Genomic DNA, 18,686 nt, shown 5'->3' with positions numbered 1-18,686 from the left:
TTTGTAGGGTAGTGTCATACCTATACCAAGAGCATCTACGATACCTTGGAAGGTATACCTTGGGCAACAAGATGCCCACATAAAGCACAGAGCACTTGCTATGATACAGAAAGGAGGCTAAATAACTAAGTGCAGTATTTTGCAAGCATCTTGATCTGAAGGTCATTACCGATATGTCTTAAAGAAGGTATACTCAGAAGATGTCTTGTTGGAATGAGATACACTTCTGAATCCATTTTGTGTGCCAACAATCTTTAATCACAGAGCCGGACACTAGCGGTAACATAATAACATAAGAAAATGAACAATATTCTAAAAAAAATCAAACCCACAGTTCTCAAACTCAAGTCTAGATAATTCAGTCTAGGAAAACATAACAATTGTTAAGTGCCCACCACAGACTTAGGCCCCATCTCTAAGTAACAATATAAATTTGTTCTTTCAGTTACAAAATTCAAACCAATTCTTTAGATACATTCTGTCTTGCTTCTTTTGCATTTCACTGCTTAGCCACAAATCCAAAGCCCAACTTGTGGTAGAGAATTAAATAGGACCAGAATAAACAAGCCAATTTAAGGAAACCTTAGAGGGTAAAAATATTATAATTGGAAGCAAGCCTGCCACGGTTGGAACTGTTGCTGTCAGTTTGGGGGAAAACTCTCCTTGGGTATCCGCGGAATGCTGTCAGCCGCTGTCCTCAAAGCTGCCACTATTCGGGCAAGAATGAAAATGCATCGGGCTCATGGGATCAGACACGTAGCCTGCAATGGAATAGAAGTTCAGCTGTTACTTACTGGCTTGTGGCCCGTCTTGCCATTTTTTTCCTAACCAGCCTCACTCAGTGCACCTCACAGCTGCCAGGCAGCTTCTCCTGGCTCCTGGGCTCAGGGTCTGGGCAGGAGTTGGTGGCAAGCAGTTGTAAAACAAAGGCAAAATTTAAAATGCAGAGAGTTGAGACCAGGGGAACCCAAATGAGGGGTGTGTGATTGGGACCCAAGCTGGCCACGTCTGGAGTCAAGAAGGGGGTCAGTTCAAGAAGGTGGTGTATTGCTATGGCCAAAAGCCTGGGCTTCTGTGTCAGGCAAATCTGACTTTAAACCCTGGCTCCATGACTTACTGGTTCTGTGGTTTTTGTCCACTTAACCTTTGTAGGCCTCGGTGTCTTTATTTGTAAATAGGACATTAATTCCTAAGGTTGGTAGCATAGGCGAGACCATCCCTACAGTATGTGACACCGTGAGTGTTAGGCAAATGGCGGTGATAAAAAGAAGGTAGAGGTAAGCACAGGGCAGAAGGAAAGAGCCACTCTCTATAGCAGGTTGCCTTTGGTTAGGTTTGATTTTGTTTTTCCTTCCTGAGTGCCTGGTTTTTAAGTGGACCTCAAAGCTTAGGCCCAAATACCAGTGGTATTTGATGCTCATTGAAGTGCGGGCCCCTGCTGTGTCCAGAGAACAGCAACCTGTGGCTCAGGACCAGGCCGCTGCCGAGAGGACACAGGACTTGTTCTGGGAAGCCGTTCCTTTTCCACTGCAAGTAAGGAAGCCACTCGTTCATTGCTTCTGTGAAAATGGGCACATTTGTCAACAGCTAATGTTGCTTCTGCTCCCCTTTGATAGCTGAGTTTTCAGAACCGACTCAGCCATCTACGTTTTTGTCAAGGCATCTAGCAATATGCAGTTGGATAGGTTTATTTATTTTCATAGGAAGGCTCTCTGGCTAATCTGTTAGGCAGCACACATACTCTCCTGAACGGACATGTCGGGGGCTGCAGCTGACGTGTCCTCCTCTAGCTCCCCTCCAGTGGGGGGACTGGCCCCGGTCAGAGAGGAGGAGGAGGGTGTGTGTGTGGGGGGGGGGAGCTGAGAAGAGGGGAGGCAGAGTCAGGATACACATCACTGAATCCTAATTTTGGTGGACTTACATAAAATCTCCATCCTAAAGCAAAATATTTCCTCTTGTCCAGCCTGAAACTGCACCTTCATTCCAGGCACAGATAGATGTTTTGATAAACTCGTGATCCTTTTATCACCAGCTTTCTCCTGTACCACATGCAGTTTTACCGGCATGTGAGGCTATGCCACACCCCTTCCCCTTCCAGGGGAAATCTCACTGGGGGTGCTTGTTCCTCAGTGTGGGGCGTCTCTTTCTGGAATGGGCAGCAGAGTCAGCGGGGCGTGGGTGCTGACTTTTTTATTGATGCATCATTGCCAGAGTTGGATGACAGGTACTTGGGGGGCTGTTCTGCTGAAGAGGGACCCAAGTGAAATTTGACCACAGGCTCTAGGAAAAGACTGAATCACATCTGCACGTTTTGTTGCTTGAGGGTGAAAAGCCTCAAGTACAGAAAGAATTGCTCGGTGTGTAATCTTCTCTTCATTCTCTAGTCCTGCTCTTTGGGGGCAGAGAAGAAGAAACAGTTCCTAAAGTAGCTGTTTTACCGCAACTAGCTTATGCGATGAAAATGGGGGGCAATTAAAGGTTCTTTCTTTCTTTTCTATTTTTAAAGATTTTATTTATTTATTTGATAGACAGAGATCATGAGTAGGCAGAGAGGGAGGCAGAGAGAGAGGAGGAAGCAGGCTCCCCCCTAAGCAGAGAGCCCGATGTGGGGCTTGATCCCAGGACCCTGGGATCATGACCTGAGCCGAAGGCAGAGGCTTTAACCCACTGAGCCACCCAGGTGCCCCTAAAGGTTCTTTCTTATACAGCGGGATGTTCCTAGGGGGAGACAGTAAATCTGTCTCCTTTGTCTGTTGAGGCTCTTGCTCCATCCAAATACCTAATGTTTTCTTCCACCCCAGTACACACATGCGGGGGAAAACCCAGCTTCTGCATTTCTGCATCTCTTCTGTCTTCTCCTTCTTGAGGAATTCTGCTCAAAGTCTTACTCCTTTAAGAAACAGATCGTTAATGAAATGCTTCGTCTTGAAATGTTTCCTCCACCATGAAACGGAAGACTTCTGGTCAAAGCATGCATTTCAAAGGGTGCCCTATATTTTGTGGTTGTGTGGTCACATCTGTGAAGGTTTGAAAAAACGATATTATCTCTATGAAAAATGTGATGATGTGACACTTAGAGCACATTTTCCACTGTTACTAGACTGGCCAATTATGTTGTAAAGCGGATGATAAAAAGCACTCGGCTACATTCTGGACACGTCCCGGGAGTCAGAGCACAAAGTTTCCTCTTTTTAATGTTCCCAAGTAGTTTGTCTGCATCTATCCAGAACAATTTTTTTTCTTCATTTCTTAAAGGCTTTCTTATGCCTTAGGTAATAATACTTAGCAAACAAGGAGCATTGGTGAGGATCCCAAAGCTGAGGGCTCCCGGGTCTATGGCCATCTAAATCAGAGAACCGGGAACACATCATCCAATTGATTCTTCCCCAAACCCAGTTCTTGTAATAAATCTGATCTCTTTAACTGACGTACATTTTTTTCAGTCCTCCATATTGTCAAGGAAAGTTCCCATGAATAAATGAGCCCATTGTGCTAAAATTCCAATTAAATATAGAGCCTCTCAGGCTTAGAGGTTGGAAAAAGGACATTACAGGCCTCGCACATTAATATGGCAGCTGGTGATAAGGGCGATTACCCATCCTCTGGCTTCCAGGGGCCTGCAGAGAGCTGCGTTAACTATTTCAAAGAGTTAATTCCTTCTAAAGTATTAATTCCTTCTAAAGTAATCCTGTGCAAAATGGATACCATCAATGATACCTTCACCTCCTCTCTAGATTTGGAGGAGATGGCTGGGTTTACCTTTTACCCTTAGGTACTTTCTAAAGGGGAAGAGCTCCCAGCATATGATGTAACTGTGGAGACTCCTGTCTTGTTTTTCTCCTCCAGACATACCTGCCATGTGGGGCTTAGAGACAGTGAGCTCAGGTAAGGTGGCAACTAGGTTTTGGAATATCACAAGACGCCAGTGACTGTTTTCATGAGGAGAGTTTTATCTTCTTCCACGTGGACCCACACTGATATACATATACAAATACACACTTAATGCACACACGTCGCTAAACTCAAAGATGAACGCAGAGTTATATAAGACAAGATCAAAGCTTGTACCTTTACAATATAGTATCTGTAAAGCATCTGTCATTTCTCATTATTATATAAAACAAAATCTTTTCTTGTTATCAGATAAATACCACCTTCTCAGGGGCAGGTCCCTTAATCGATCTGAATAATCTATAGACTTACCATATTTGTCCACGGGGGAGAACTGGAGACCTCTCTTCATCTCCTCCAAAGACAGGCCTTGAGAGGAACACTGTCCAGCACTAGAAAATTCCGAGAGACATATGTTTTCACACTATGAAAACCATGGTGGTGGTTTGCTAATAACATTTTTATAAAACACAATTTATTCACTCAGCATAGATCCCAGAAAACTGACAAAATGATACAAAGGTTTTGTTGTTGTTGTTGTTGTTGTTTTGTTTTTTTAAGATTTTATTTCTTTATTTGACAGAGAAAGAGATCACAAGTAGGCAGAGAGGCAGGCAGAGACAGAGAGGGAAGCAGGCTCCCTGCCAAGCAGAGAGCCCAATGTGGGGCTTGATTCCAGGACCGTGAGATCATGACCTGAGCTGAAGGCAGCGGCTTAACCCACTGAGCCACCCAGGCACCCCCAAAGGTTTGTTTTGTTTTGTTTTTTTGTCTTAAAGATTTTATTTATTTATTTGACAGACAGAGAGAGATCACAAGTAGGCAGAGGCAAGGAGAGAGAGAGAGCAAAGCAGGCTCCCTGCTGAGCAGAGAGCCTGATGCAGGGCTTGATCCCAGGACCCTGAGATCATGACCTGAGCCTAAGGCAGAGGCTTAACTCAGTGATCCACCCAGGTGCCTTTTCAAAGGTGTTTTGTTTTGTTTTTTTCTCCAAAGGTGTTTTTAATGCTACAAGTGACTAGTTGGGAGAGAGATCAGAGTTATTTGGAGTAAGTCAGATCTGGGTGTGAGTCCTGCCTCTTCCAGGGAGGCTACAAAGGGCATGCCACCTATTCTCAGCCTCACTGTATTTATCTGTAAAATGGGAAAAATACATAAATAATTCCGGTTTGTTTTGATGATTAAATTTAATACAAAGGAGTGTTGATTCTAAAACCTGAATTAATATCATTGTAAGCCTTACTCAAAAGGAACCAATCACCAGAACATTATTATCTTAGTAATAATCAATATCAAGAAACCAATGGCAAGAGATATTGTTATTATTATATTGCTGTTGTTACAATGGTAACTATAAGAGATAATGATGATGTAATTTATTTCATGATTCCTTGTAGTAAGCATTTACCTCTCTCATCTCACTTGATTCTTATCACTATCAAATCATTTCTGTCATTTTACAGGTAAGAAAACTGAGGCTGGAGCCATTAAGTAACTTGTCACACAGGTTTGGTAATTGGCTCATCTAAGGGTCGAACCCAAGGCTTTTAGATTCCAAAGCCTGCATGCTTATCCACTATTCAAATAGGAATTTCTTCCTGGTTCCTGGCCCTAATTAGTCTTTCTCTTCCTCTAACTTCTACTCTTTTATCATACTGGTTAATGGGGTTGCTTCCTTTTTAGCTCTTCGGACTCAAAACCTGAAGCCAAGGAAACCTTCACCCTCACAGTGAATCATATCTGTCAGTGAATTATATACCTGTGGTCTCTCTTATGTTCACGTCAGTTTATACAACCATAAGATGGGAATCATAACCAAACTTGGCTTATAAGGTTAATCATGAGAACTAAAGAAATAATAAGTTTAAAATACTTTGAAAAGTGCTAGCATTTAAGAAACAATACATGTTACCCACCTTTATTATTTATAAAGGTCCAACTCGAAGGCAACATTTCCTCAGTCTTCTTGGAAATCCCATCCAGGATTTCATACACTCTAGTACTTATTTTTTTGCCACAGTGCTTATCAGAATCTGCCTTGGTGTAGCACCATCTGTTCACCATAGTGAACCCCACTAAACAGAATATTCCTGGAGGTCAGAGGTCCTGTCTGACATTTTGGATCTCCCACAGTGCTTAGCTGGTACTTTGTAAATAATTAAAATAATTAAAGTGTGTAAAATAAGGTTATTACAAAATGTTCATTTGAAGAAGTTAGATTTTTCTAAACTCTAATATAAATGCATACTGTTTAATTTACTTTGCCTTAAAATGATGACATGTTTGGCCTCACTTTCTTAAGAGATAAAGTGAAGTTCTTTTTTAGGGGAAAACAATGATTAAAAAGAAGAAAAAGTATTGACTTAAAGTGGGACATGGTATTAGCTGAATCAACATTAAGTGGCAAATCACACTCAGTTCTGGGCAATCAAATGTCATATGAGATATTTTTCAAAATAAAATGGACCTGCTGATACCCAAAAATTTACCTACTAAAGCCTCTTTAGCAATCTAGCTCCTTTTAAGAAATGTACTGTCCATAGTAGTCTTGGCAACAACAAGATAATGGGGAATAAATATTTTATCATCAAAAAGGCTATCTGGTTTCCTAGGAATAAAAACCCATCCCCAAGCTGTCTAATTTATTCAGTTGCTGAATGCAATTCATGCCAGGAGACTTAACCTTCCTGCCCAAGAAATACCACATGGGCTGGCTCTGGACACTGTTCTAGGATGACAGACAGATGGAGGCCACGCACGCCCAGGTCAAACAAAGCAGGAGAAACCAGACCCTGATCAATGGAACTAGTTGTCCTCAACCCATGTGCACCCAGACTTCAGCAGGAGTTTCACAGAAGCCCAGAGTTTAAGGGACACACCAGCAGGACCTGTGTTTGCTGAAGTTGTGGTCAGTGCGACATGGCCAGTGATGTCGCTGCCCCAGGAAAGTAAGTGTGAACTAATGGCAGGTAAGAAAAACACTCAGTTTTGCAGTGTTTCAATATTACTAGTCAACAAGGTAGCCTTCTTTATGCTAAAAGGATGCTGTATGTCATATATAGGCATATATATGAATGATATAGAATATTATATGGGTAATTTCATGCATTTGTTTAATGGGAATGTAGTGATGTTTTCTCCTTTAAAGAGAATAACAGAATCTTTATGTTAGTTTTGCACACAACCCCATTATATCGACATTTCTTATTTAAGTACTAAAAAAGGTTTCAGTCGTTTTAGGCTAAATAGTTCAAATTAGCTCTGTGATGTATATGTAAAGATAAAACACAATCATCAGCCATTGTCTCTTACAAAGGCACACCAGGGGATGAATAATTTATCTAAAATGAAGAGCAGAACTAAAATTCAGAAAATATTTCCTGCTTTTCAATCCAAGCTTTGTGTGTATAGACTACCTAGTAGATGGTTAACTAAATAGGCCAGTTCATACTCAACCCCAAAATATGTAATCCGCATTTTTGTGTGTGCATGCCGGTCAGACCATTGTTTGTCGGCACAAGCTAGCATGTTTATAGTCAGTCACGTGGTCTGAGAATGGACTTACACACCATGAGCAAAGACAAGAACATTCTAAACTAGGAGGCTATGTTGGCTGAAAGGAATGCAGAGATAACGACGTTCATGACCAACACATTAAGCAAAAAGTATTATCCAAACTCAAGTCAATCAATATGTATATAAGATTACATAAGAGCTATGAAAAGTGAGGAAAGTGCTAGATGATAGAATATATCCAAATATAGCTTCAATTCTTCAGAGCAGGAGGAAGGCAGAGTCTATAAACTAAACTAGTGGATTAATGTACATTCTAGGCAAAAATCCAGAAAAGAATATTAAAACAGAGTTTTTCTGTACACTTAAAAAAAAAAAAAGCACTGATTACTAGAAGCAACCATGGGCTCAGTAAGAAGAAAAAATAAAAGACACCATGTTAGATTTGCTTTATCTCTTTTTGTTGAGGATAAATTTAAAGGGGAACCCATACACAAGAACATACATCTGGATTCCCACAGATACTGGACAGAGTTTCTCCTGATTGCTTGGAGGTAAGAAGGGGAGATCAGTGCCAAATGACAGGTGGTTAGATTGAATTGTCACTGGTTGAATAAGTGAAGAACTGACACAGACTTCAGGTAGGTGACATTCTCCATCTTCAGGGTAAAGGCTGAGGCTAAGACACTGGGAATAGTTAAAAGACAATATCACATTTCCTAAAGTTAGAACTGCCCCCAAACAGATTGAGTTTTTCTAGAAGGGGACACTGTCCCATCTCTGGAAGTTTTTGAGATATGGCTGAAGTACCTCATGGTTGTGGGGGCTACAGAGGGATCCAAATGATGTGACATTCCAGGTCCCTCCATTTCTTATGTTCCATGATTCTTTGGAAGGTAGTCATGAACCATGCAGACTTTGTGAAACTGGTTTTCATATGTTGGAAAGGCAGATGAAATTGCATTTCCCACTTAGGCAGAAGATTTTTATCTTCCTTATCTGAAGTGTCTGCCATTTGGCCAGGACCGAACGGCCGATTTCCACACACGTGCCACGGCATACCTAGCTACTCATTACTGCTCCTACTCGAGGTGGTGTTTGCAGCGTTTTGTCTATAGACATTTCATTTCAAATAGTCACTGAACCCTGATATTTGCCGGAAGGAACCAGCTCTTTTTGTGGTCTATTTCAAAGGAAGAACCACACTGCCATCTAAGATGAAGCAAACAGAAAGTGTGGAGAAATCGCTTTCACATAAACCCATCATTAAGGATTTGAATGACAGGTTGTGTAAGGCTGGTGCTAAAAACCCCTGAGCTGCTTCACAGAAGTTTTTATAGAAGATAAATCTGTAGATTCTTCATGTTGCAGTGCCTGAGAGGTGGAGAAAAACTCCAAATCATTCTGTCATCTCTTACTCCAGGAAGGTATATTGTGAAGCAAAGCCCGTGAGGAAGTAAGAAAAAGACTGTCTAAAGAGAGTCCAGGGAACTCGGGTGCCTTCTCTCCAGAGTGGTGGGAGTGGGCAGGACCGCAGCGAGTTCAAATGGCCCCATTCAGAGCCTCAAAAGCAGCCAAGACTGTGGCTTCCAAACTATAGTCTGCCAAATGCTTTTGGTATTGGAGCAATGGATCATGGTTTTGGCTGTGGGATTTCATGAATTCTCAGAATATCTGCTAGTGCCATGATTGACTCTGACTGAATTACATTCCAAAGGAGACATCAGGTGGGCACCCAGTCCAAAAGAAACCATCTTTATGACATTCTTCCAAGTGTGGTTTTTGCAGAGCCGGGGACTTTGATTTGGTGAATTATAGCAAATGAATAGAGTCCACATGGCTTGAAAGCAAGAGTGAAATTGAAACAACTAAATAAGAACAAAGAGACACGGAACAGTAAGTTCTACCATGATGATAGAATAATGATTCCTAGGTTTGTAGAAGGCTTTGTGGTTGGCACATACTTTTATACTGATTAGCTTAGAGCATTTTTATCAAACCCCCATGAGGTATCTGGGAAGGCATTAACTTTACCTCCATCCTATACCAGGCTCCGATTGAACAACCTGCAGTAACTCACAGAGCTAGCAAGAGGTAGAACCAGAACTTGAACAAAAGGTCTTCAGACTTCCAGCCCATGCCCTTTCTTGTAAAGCATGCTACATTTAATAGCAGCCAATGTCAAGCTGTTGGTCTATTACCATTTGGGGAGCTCCCCAAATTCATCATGAGTTACAGAGTTTTGGATTCTTGGCATACAAAGATGAACATGACATTCCTCATAGAGAAATACCTTTCATCATCATAGGGAAACCTATGATGCAAGAAAGCATCAGCTTTCTCGTGTCCTGCTTAGTTAGATCTTTTAAAAATTTTTTTACTTTCCCCTCTCCAACAATGGCTTACCTGTCCCTGTGCCAAAACTTGAGACACACACAATAAACTTGCTAAAGGAGATGCTTATGCTTCCCCACAACTGTCTGATCTTGTGCAAGGTTTTCTAAGCTGCATGCATGGATTCATCTTCCTAAATACTGCCCTGGCTATGTCAAACAGGAAACCATTAGGTTACTAGTGTGATTAAAGACTTCAGGCACAATTTTCTTCCATTCAAGTTGGTCCAATTAGTTTTTATGCAGCTAAAGATGCCCTCAGGCTACTGGTAACCTAGAAGATTTAGTCATTTGGACTTTGCAAAGCCAACACCATCTAAGACCTCACAGCTTCGCAAATATGGTTTGAGGTTTGTTAGGACTTTTTCTTTTTTTTTGGCCATCTGTTATAATCATGTTACTTATGAAAAAATATTAGTGGGGGGATCGATGGCATATGCACCTTTATCCCCTTCCTCAAGAGGAATGTACCCAAGTTAAAAGTCATTTCTTTCATTCAAAATGAAACACATACAGGTAACATCTAACAAGAATTTCAGATCTTTGATGTTAATCTAAGGGACTAATAGAAAGAAAAGGTAGAGAAACAGCCTGCTGCAATCCCTAATAAAGGTGTTTACAAAAGGCAAATAAATGCTTTGCCATAGAAAAGGCGCTAGAGTCATCTGGCTGTTCTTTTTGGCATTTAGCTGAAAACAAATAGATCTATTTAAAACAGATCTGTCACAATGGATAAATGCCTTTCTATGCCTTGCAATGTCTATGTAGCCCACCTTTTCACTGGTTGAAAGAGAAAGACGACATTTCTATTAGAAATGGGATCACCTTTAGCCTAACTTTGAAATAGTCCAGTCAGATTCTTATGAATAAGCATTTGTTAATTTATCAGCTAAGTTCAAAATATTTATTTATTCATGATTTCATCCTGGTTGTTTTCAGAATGTTATTTTGTCTTTGTCAATATTCCCTACTTGATAACATCCTAAATTAAAACAAATTTATTGCTCCCATTACAGTGAATGGGCAATGGCCAAAGTATTTAATGGGGCCAGAGGTCAGTGCAAAATATCTCTTTCAGGAAAATCAAACCCATCAGCTTTCTTTCAGTGGCAAATGTCCCCAGGCTATAAAAGGCCTGAAAGACTTGGCAATGGGTCGTGGCTCTGTTTGAGCCATTAGGCAAATATCCAAGGTCTCGGCTCCCCTATTTTTAAGGGAAAAAGCAATTAGGGAAAGAATTATGAATAAGGGAAAATGCAGCAAAAATTGAAACTGTGTGCTAGTTCCTTGATGGCTCATAAATTTTTAATGTGCTCAACAGTACCTAACAATACCACGGCCTCTCAATTTACCTATATTTTTAGCAGGTATAAATGAGGAACTGTGCAATCCAGTAGGAGGGGCACTTCGCATGCCTTGACTGCTACAACTAAGGACCACCCTTGAAATACAGTAAAAACTCACTTATCCTTCACCTTCTGTACTTACTATTATCCAAAAAAGAGGGAAAGTACTTGAAATTTTAGAACTAGAAGATCTTGGGAGCATGAGGTCATAAAGCTCACCTCTCACTCCTCCATTTTCCCGCCTCCCATTTTACCAAGAAGGAGGTCGAAGCTTTGTGAAGGGGAAACAAAAATTTGTTGCCTACCTGCTAAGCGTCAAGGACTCTGCTAGATGCCTTGCAAATCTTATTACATTTGCTCCATCTTACAACCTGTTTTACATGTGTGGGAAAGGAGTCTAAGTCTGGTTCAGGATCACACAGCTGTAATTCCAACACAGGCCAGGCAGCACATAAACAACCTGCTTTTCTTAACTCAGTTATCTCTAGAAAAGACTCCAATATTATTTTATTTTATTTTAAAGATTTTATTTATTTATTTGACAGAGATGACAAGTAGGCAGAGAGGCAGGCAGAGAGAGAGAGAGAGGGTAGCAGGCTCCCCGCTGAGCAGAGAGCCCGATGTGGGGCTCGATCCCAGGACCCTGGGATCATGACCTGAGCCGAAGGCAGAGGCTTTAACCCACTGAGCCACCCAGGTGCCCCAAGATTCCAATTTTATACCTATAACTTTGTCTCTCTCCTTCTTTCCGTGGTTAATTATCGAGCCCAATGCCAGGTGCTGTGCTGAGTGCTAAGAACGCAGATATGAGTGTGATGGACATGGACTCTACCCTTTTGGGTAAACAGAAATATAGACATGTACAGGTAAACTTCAGTGCCTGGGGACACAGTACATCCTGCACAGGTTACCCTCCCTTCACAGGGGAAATGCAGGACAAGCAAGGGTTCTCGAGGGGAGGGGACTTCTGGGATAGGTATAGGTTGGGGCATGTGCAAAGACCTAGGAAATCAAATGGCTAAAGTGAATATATAAAATTTTAACTTTCATTTTGAAACAATCTCAAAATGAAGGAAGGTTGCAACAGTGGTACATTTTTTTTTAAAATCCTGAACCATTTGAGAGTAAGTTGCCAATCTGATGTCTATCATTTCCCAAACATTCTAAAATAAAGACATTCTCCTATATAGCCTAACATAATCTTCTGATTTCATCTACTCTCAGATGCCATTCAAGACTTGTGCATTGTGTCAATAATGTTCCTTCCAGCAAAAGGATCAGATTCAGAGTCATACACTGCATTTAGTTGTTCTGTTTCTTTGATTTCCTTCAATTGGAGACAGTTTCTCAGTCTTTGAGTTTCATGACCCTGAATATTTTTGAACAAGCCAGTTATTTTGCAGAATATCCTTGAGTATGGTTTGTCTGAGGCTTACTAATGATTAAATTACAATTATGTATTTTTGGCTAGAAGCATCACAAAAATGATGCTGTGTTCTCTTCATTGTATCCTGTCACATTGTCATTTGACCCATTATTGTGTTCTTAATTTTCACTACTTAGTTAAGGTGGTGTCTGAGAGGACCCACGATTACAAAATGACTCTTTTCGTAATTAATAAGTATTTTGTGGGGAGTTACTTTGAGACTATATAAATATTCCTTATCTCAACTAAATTTCAATATCTTCACTTATTTATATCAGTATGGATTTACAGTTACTATTTTATTCAATGGATTATAATGTTACTGTCATTATTTTGCTGCTGAAATTATCTTATAGTTGGCAAGCAGGAGCCCCTTTAAGCTGTCCTTTGATATAGACTCATCTTTGAGTATCTCTTTACTTTCTGGCACCAGACGTTCCAGGCTTACTTTGTGCATTCCTTGTCCCAGCCTTGAAATCTGTCGTTTTTCCGAAGTACCCTTTTTCCTTTTTGTGGAGAACAGTATTTAGAAATCAAGATCTGGGTGCTTGGTGTGTTCCTTGTTGAAGTGTTGCTGCTCCCAGACCCTCTGACTGAGCAGGTAGAGGTGAAGAACATGTGTGTATATACATCCTTGGGTAAATACATTGAGACCTCTCCTGCCACCCTCAAATCATACATTCATACCTTTATCTCCAATCCAATCTAACATTACAGTGTCCATTCAGACAGTGAGAAACCTGGTCCCCATTATCATTAATATATTTACTTGGTTGATCATTGCTTCCAAATGTACAAATCTCTGGGTGCTGTCACACCCCCATCCCTCAACGCATATCTGGACATCTTCCTTTACCCCACATGGTTTCCACTCTTGCTTCCATGTGGCTGCTTCCCTTCCCCTCTTGGGTTCTGACACCCCACTCAGGGCTATTTCCCCCCGGTCTGCCCCAGGCTGGTGCCTCCTCTCTTACCTTACCTCCTCTCTTCTCTTAGCTCCAGTACTCAGTACAGAGCTGTGCCCCGTGTGATGCCCTCCTTACCCTCTGTGGGTTCCCATCATTAGCACAGGGCTGCCTGCTACACTTATACCCTCTTTACCACCCTCATGCTCCAACTTCCCCACACCAGGCATCTTCTTGTAACTGACACCCTTCTCAATCTGCACAGAACCACTGTGGCCACCACCTCCCTGCATGAACATTCTTCCCATTGTGCATGGGATCTGACACCTCACGTGGGGTCACTGCTTCACTGACCCATCTCACGGATGTCCTCCTTCCTAGGCTCGGACTCCGACCTCCCATATCAGGTTTCTCCCCCTATGGATGCCTTCCTTACAATACCTGGGCTCTATTATCTTGGCTGGGTAGACCAAAACCCTCGTGGAAAACCTTCCTTCCTCCCGCTCTAGTCTGACACCTCAGGCCAGGCAGCTGTCACCCACCACTCTCATCACCCACATAGACATTCTCTGTACCCTACTTGGATTCAGATATCCTGTTCCACATCTTGTGAAGACGTCAACCTTGCTCAGCCCTATCTAATGGCTTTTGTAAGAAAGGGGAAGGGAAGAGGAGTAACCAGGATGAACTTTTAAAAATGTTCATCAGATTATGTCATGTTCCTGTTCAAAATCCCTCAGGAACTGCCCAACACATGCAGAACAACATTCTCATGCCCTGTTCTGGCTGATGAACCTTCGTGGTTTGGTGTCTACCCTTGGTGGACTTTACTCCGTAACACTCCTGCCTGCCTCCAGTGCTGTATCTACAACAGAGGACTTCGATTTCTCCTCTTTTTCCTGTCTGATGAACTCTGCACTTGCTTTTTCCCCCTGCTGCATGCTGTTCCCCAGGCCCTTCATTGTTTTCACATCATTCTAACCAGCCCAACTAAACTAGCCTTCCAGTCACTCTGACTCTGTATCTTATCAACCTGTTCTAACTGCCTGCATAGTATTTACCACCATCCCATTTTCTTGAGTATTTGTTCATTGTTTGTCACCTGTGTAGCCAGATGTAGTACTCTGCCTTGATCTATTTGGGTAGTCACCTTTAGAATTTTCTATACCTGCCCATGGTTTCCTATGTCTGTCCTTAAAGGTGGGGATGAATAGCTAATTCTCCTTCCACCCACCTTAATGAGCCTCCACCAGGGAGGAACAAGAGCTGGTGGATAAATCCTCCATCATCCTTGCTCTTTGTTGGGAAAATTCTGAGCCATGGCCTATACCCTCAGAGGACACAACATGAAATGAAGCCTTAGTTGCTCACGGCAGTGACTTACTCATTAACGTACCCCCTTATTTACTTTTCTTTCCTTCACTGTGCTTGAGATCACATCCCGGGTGGGGGGCGGTGGGGGGATTCACGCAAATCCTTGTCTCACGGTCTTTTTTTTGGAGGAGCCCAAATTACGATGGCCTGCCTCTTCCAGCTGGAGGGCAAGTTTCATGACCACAGGGGCTGGTTTGTCTCATGTACTACTGTGTCTCGATCCCCAGTGCCTTAAACTAATTGTCATGAACTAGGTATCCAATAAATATCTACTAAATGAGTGAATGGTGATTCCTCCCCTGCAACTATACTCGTGCTTATTTTTATCAGCTCCTGCCATTTCTTCAACCACTGCCCAAGAATGAGCTGCATCCCCCTGTTACATGCATTGGAACAGTGACCTCTGCAGAAGGCTCCTTACTCCTCTTTCCTGTCCAGCCTATTCCACCCTCCACATCTTTGCCAGAGAAATCTGTGAGTGATTCTTTGTTAGGGTATCCTCATACATTCAGTGGTTTTCGGTAGTCTTACAGATACGCAAATGAAACGAAACACCATGGAGAGTCTCTCTTCAAACTTGGCTTCTGGGATAGAGGTGAGGGCCATATGGAAAAGAGGCAGGAACCACAGTGGCCTCAGTGCTGCTCGAGGCATTGGCTCTCGTCAACCTGCCTCACAGTGCATATTCATCTGACCAGCAAGTGGACTGGGGATGCTGCTTTATGAATCTTTGTGTCCTCTGGGATTGACCAGGGTAAGTAAACGGTCTGACTTCTTGAAGGAAGCCTTATTATTTTTCCATTGGGGAGATAAGTTTCCAATGTATTCAGTTTCAGAGCTACGTGACTTGAAAAAAATTTGGATTTTTTAAGTTCCTAGAACAAGGGTCAGATACATTTTCCTGTAAAGGGGCAGATAGTAAATATTTTAGAATTTGCAGATCATAGGGTCTCTGTTGCAACTGTTCAACTCTGCTATTACAGAACAAAAGCAGATATAGACAATATGTAAACAAATGAGTGTGGCTGTGTTCAGAAAAACTTCACAAAAACAGGCAGAGAGTTAGATTTGGCCCGGAGGCATAGTTTATCAACGCCTCCGTTGGTGCAACAGATCAACCCTCTATGTGATGTTTCTCTAAGCCATCTTCCACCTTTGGGCCAAACAGTGCAATGAGGTAGGATCTCCACTCATCTTTCATTTTAGTAGTTCCTCTTAGAAGAGGAATAATCAAGATGGAAATAGATGTGCTAATGGCAAAACAGAAAAGAAATAGAGTACACATTTATTCCGTGTTTACCATATATCAGATTTGTACAAATCACATTCTCATTTAACGCTCACTGCAACATTATGAAGGAGGTGATATTCTTATTTTCATCCTGTAGGTAAGACACGTGAGACTTGGAGAGCTCAACTAACTTGCCTCAGGTCACACAGCTTATAAGTAGTCGAACTTGAATTTGAACTCGGGCCCGTCGGAGCCCAAGCTTTTAACCACTATTTTATAATAATGGCCCCTGGGTGGCTACATAAGTAGAAATTACAAAACCAATTTTATTGACGGAAGATAAAAGTGGCAAGTAGAGAGGCGCCTACAGAGCAGCACATATTCGTTTCCCCTTTTGGATTGAGAAAAGTTCAAAGGCCATCTCTGTTGATTGAACATCTCCAGGCTCTGTTGTATGGATTCAGATCCCTGCAAGAAATTCCATGTTCCTTTGTTCTTTATGACAGGCCAGTCTGAATGGAAAGATTTGAAAACTCCCTTAACTCTTTGAACATGTAGAACATTGATCTTCACAAACCATTTGAAACACCCTAAGGAGGTTACAAAATTACACGCAATTTTTTTTTATTTTGTTTTTGTTTTAAGTGAATGTATACTAAACCTCTGGGACCTTTGCCTCATCATACAACACCAAAGCTTTCCCTGCCTCCTCTGTGTATTCTTTGCTGTCAGACCCTGAATAACAAAATGGTATTATGTTGCTAGGGTGCCTTGTTCTTATTGAAAAGCTCTTCTCCTGCCAGTAACGTGGGGGCTCTTACCCTACTCTGGTGTGATGTGCTGTGAAGCTTCTTTGAATCCTGGGGCAACCCAGGGTTTGACATTTCCTGCTGAGCCCACCACTGCTCCTGCCTTCTGTTTTGGCAGGAACACAACTGTGGCTTCTGTAAGAAGTGTCCTGTGACTGGCTGCATAGCTAGACCTCCAGGGTTAGTTTTATGTTGGTATTTATGAAGCCTTGATACGGGGCACTCCAGACTGCTCCCGCTTTCGGAATGGGAGCCATGTTCTGTTAGTTACCTCTGTGGCCCTGGCATCTGGGGCCTGGTGCAGAGTACGCTCTCCACAATATTTAATAAATGAATCTAATGGACCTGAACTCCTGGTCATGTCCCTGGCCTCCTGTCTCAGCCCCAGTGCTCCGGGCAGCCTGGCTGAGTGGACAGGAGCATAAGGTTTCTAGTTCTGGTACCACCACTGCCAAGCTGTTACGTAACCCTCCCCCATGCCTTGCTTTCACTCCTGCTCCCCAGCGCTTGGGTAGCTGCCCTCCCTAGTATGGGCTCCATCAAATTGTTCATCGTTGCTTTTCCATCACTTATCAGTCTTCCCCAGTGCCCAACCCACAGCCTAGGCTAAGTTAAATATTTATTACGTAATTGAATGAGAGGAAAGTAGGTTTAAAAGTAGGAATTGACTACCACTCCTCTCAGTGCCATAAAGCACACCAGGTAGGGTGATCCTTTTAAAAAGCAGCGTGATCACGTGACTTCTCTGCTCAGACCCCTGTGGAGGCAGGTGTCTCAGTCTCAGGAAACGCCCAAGTCCTCCCAATGGCCTGTGCCTCCTTCATGATCTGGCTGCCTGCCCTTCTCTACTTTGTCTCCTATTACTCTTCCCTAGGGTTGTTTTGCTCCTTCTGGTCTCCTGGCTGTTCCTGGAATTCGCAGACATGATCTCACCTCAGGGAATTTGCACTTACTGTTCCCACAATCTGGAATGCTCTCCTCTAGAGGCCTATGGTTTTCGAATTCACTCTGTTCACATCTTTGCTCACATGTTATCTTCTGGCTGAGGTCTTCCCTGATCTTTCTGTTGAAAATTGCAAATCACATCTCTTTCTGTGCCCCCTATCCGTCACCCCTGCTTTACTATATTTCATAATTTTCTTTAAAAAAAAAAAGTCGCCCTCCTTCCTCACTAGAGTAAAAGCTCCATGAGGGAAGGAATTGTTTTGTCTGTTTTATCTGATGCTGTATTGCAGAACCTAGAAGTGTAGGCTCTGAATAAATATTTGCTAACTGAATGAATGAGTTAAAGAATGTCCACAGCCCTCAGAAGTGAGAAAAATGGAAAATCGCTTACGAAGTTTCTTTCTGGAGACATTTATGTGGCTTTCTGCTGATGTATTTCCTGGTACAATTTTTAAATAGGAAAGGGTTTGGGGAGTCCCTGCAGTCAGTCACCAGCTGGCCCTACCTCAGGTCTGGCCACAGCCGATGGCACTAGGCAGCAGCCCTGGGGTCCACATAGTACCAGGTGCAGAGAGCCTGCAACATACCCCGCCCTCCTGGAAGGGCCGAACCTGTCTACTCTAGGCAGGCCCACAGAGGCACCTCTCTGCAGATTTCCAAAACCAGCTGAACGGGGCACAGATCAGGCTACTAAAATACCTAATAGGCTCCTCTGAATGCTTCCAAATACTATCTGGTATCAATTATCACACTGTGTGCTTTCAAGACTTTTCACAGAGAAGAATTCACTGGAGATTTTGTGGGCACTGCAGAAAAGAAAAAATTACTCACTGTGTTTGTGGCTGGCCACAAT

The 18,686-nt window shown here is 42.4% G+C and overlaps 1 protein-coding gene across 1 annotated transcript in view; it reads right to left on the bottom strand.

Moving 5' to 3' along the window:
- Window positions 1–243: 243 nt before the first annotated feature.
- LOC111143132 (serine/threonine-protein kinase TNNI3K) overlaps window positions 244–18,686 on the bottom strand; it is a 312,262-nt gene continuing 293,819 nt past the window's right edge. Inside the window, exons 24-25 of the mRNA XM_022496630.1 lie at window positions 4,204–4,283; window positions 244–761 (exon numbers count right to left, since the gene is read on the bottom strand). Coding sequence (XP_022352338.1) covers window positions 685–761; window positions 4,204–4,283 — 157 coding nt within the window. The 3' untranslated portion in view covers window positions 244–684. The remainder of the gene's footprint in view (window positions 762–4,203; window positions 4,284–18,686) is intronic.

The sequence above is a fragment of the Enhydra lutris genome, unplaced genomic scaffold (assembly GCF_002288905.1).
Source record: "Enhydra lutris kenyoni isolate GAN:26980312 unplaced genomic scaffold, ASM228890v2 scaffoldscaffold9, whole genome shotgun sequence".
In the NCBI taxonomy this organism is placed as follows: Eukaryota; Metazoa; Chordata; class Mammalia; order Carnivora; family Mustelidae; genus Enhydra; species Enhydra lutris.
This window is presented reverse-complemented; position numbering and strand designations above follow the sequence as displayed.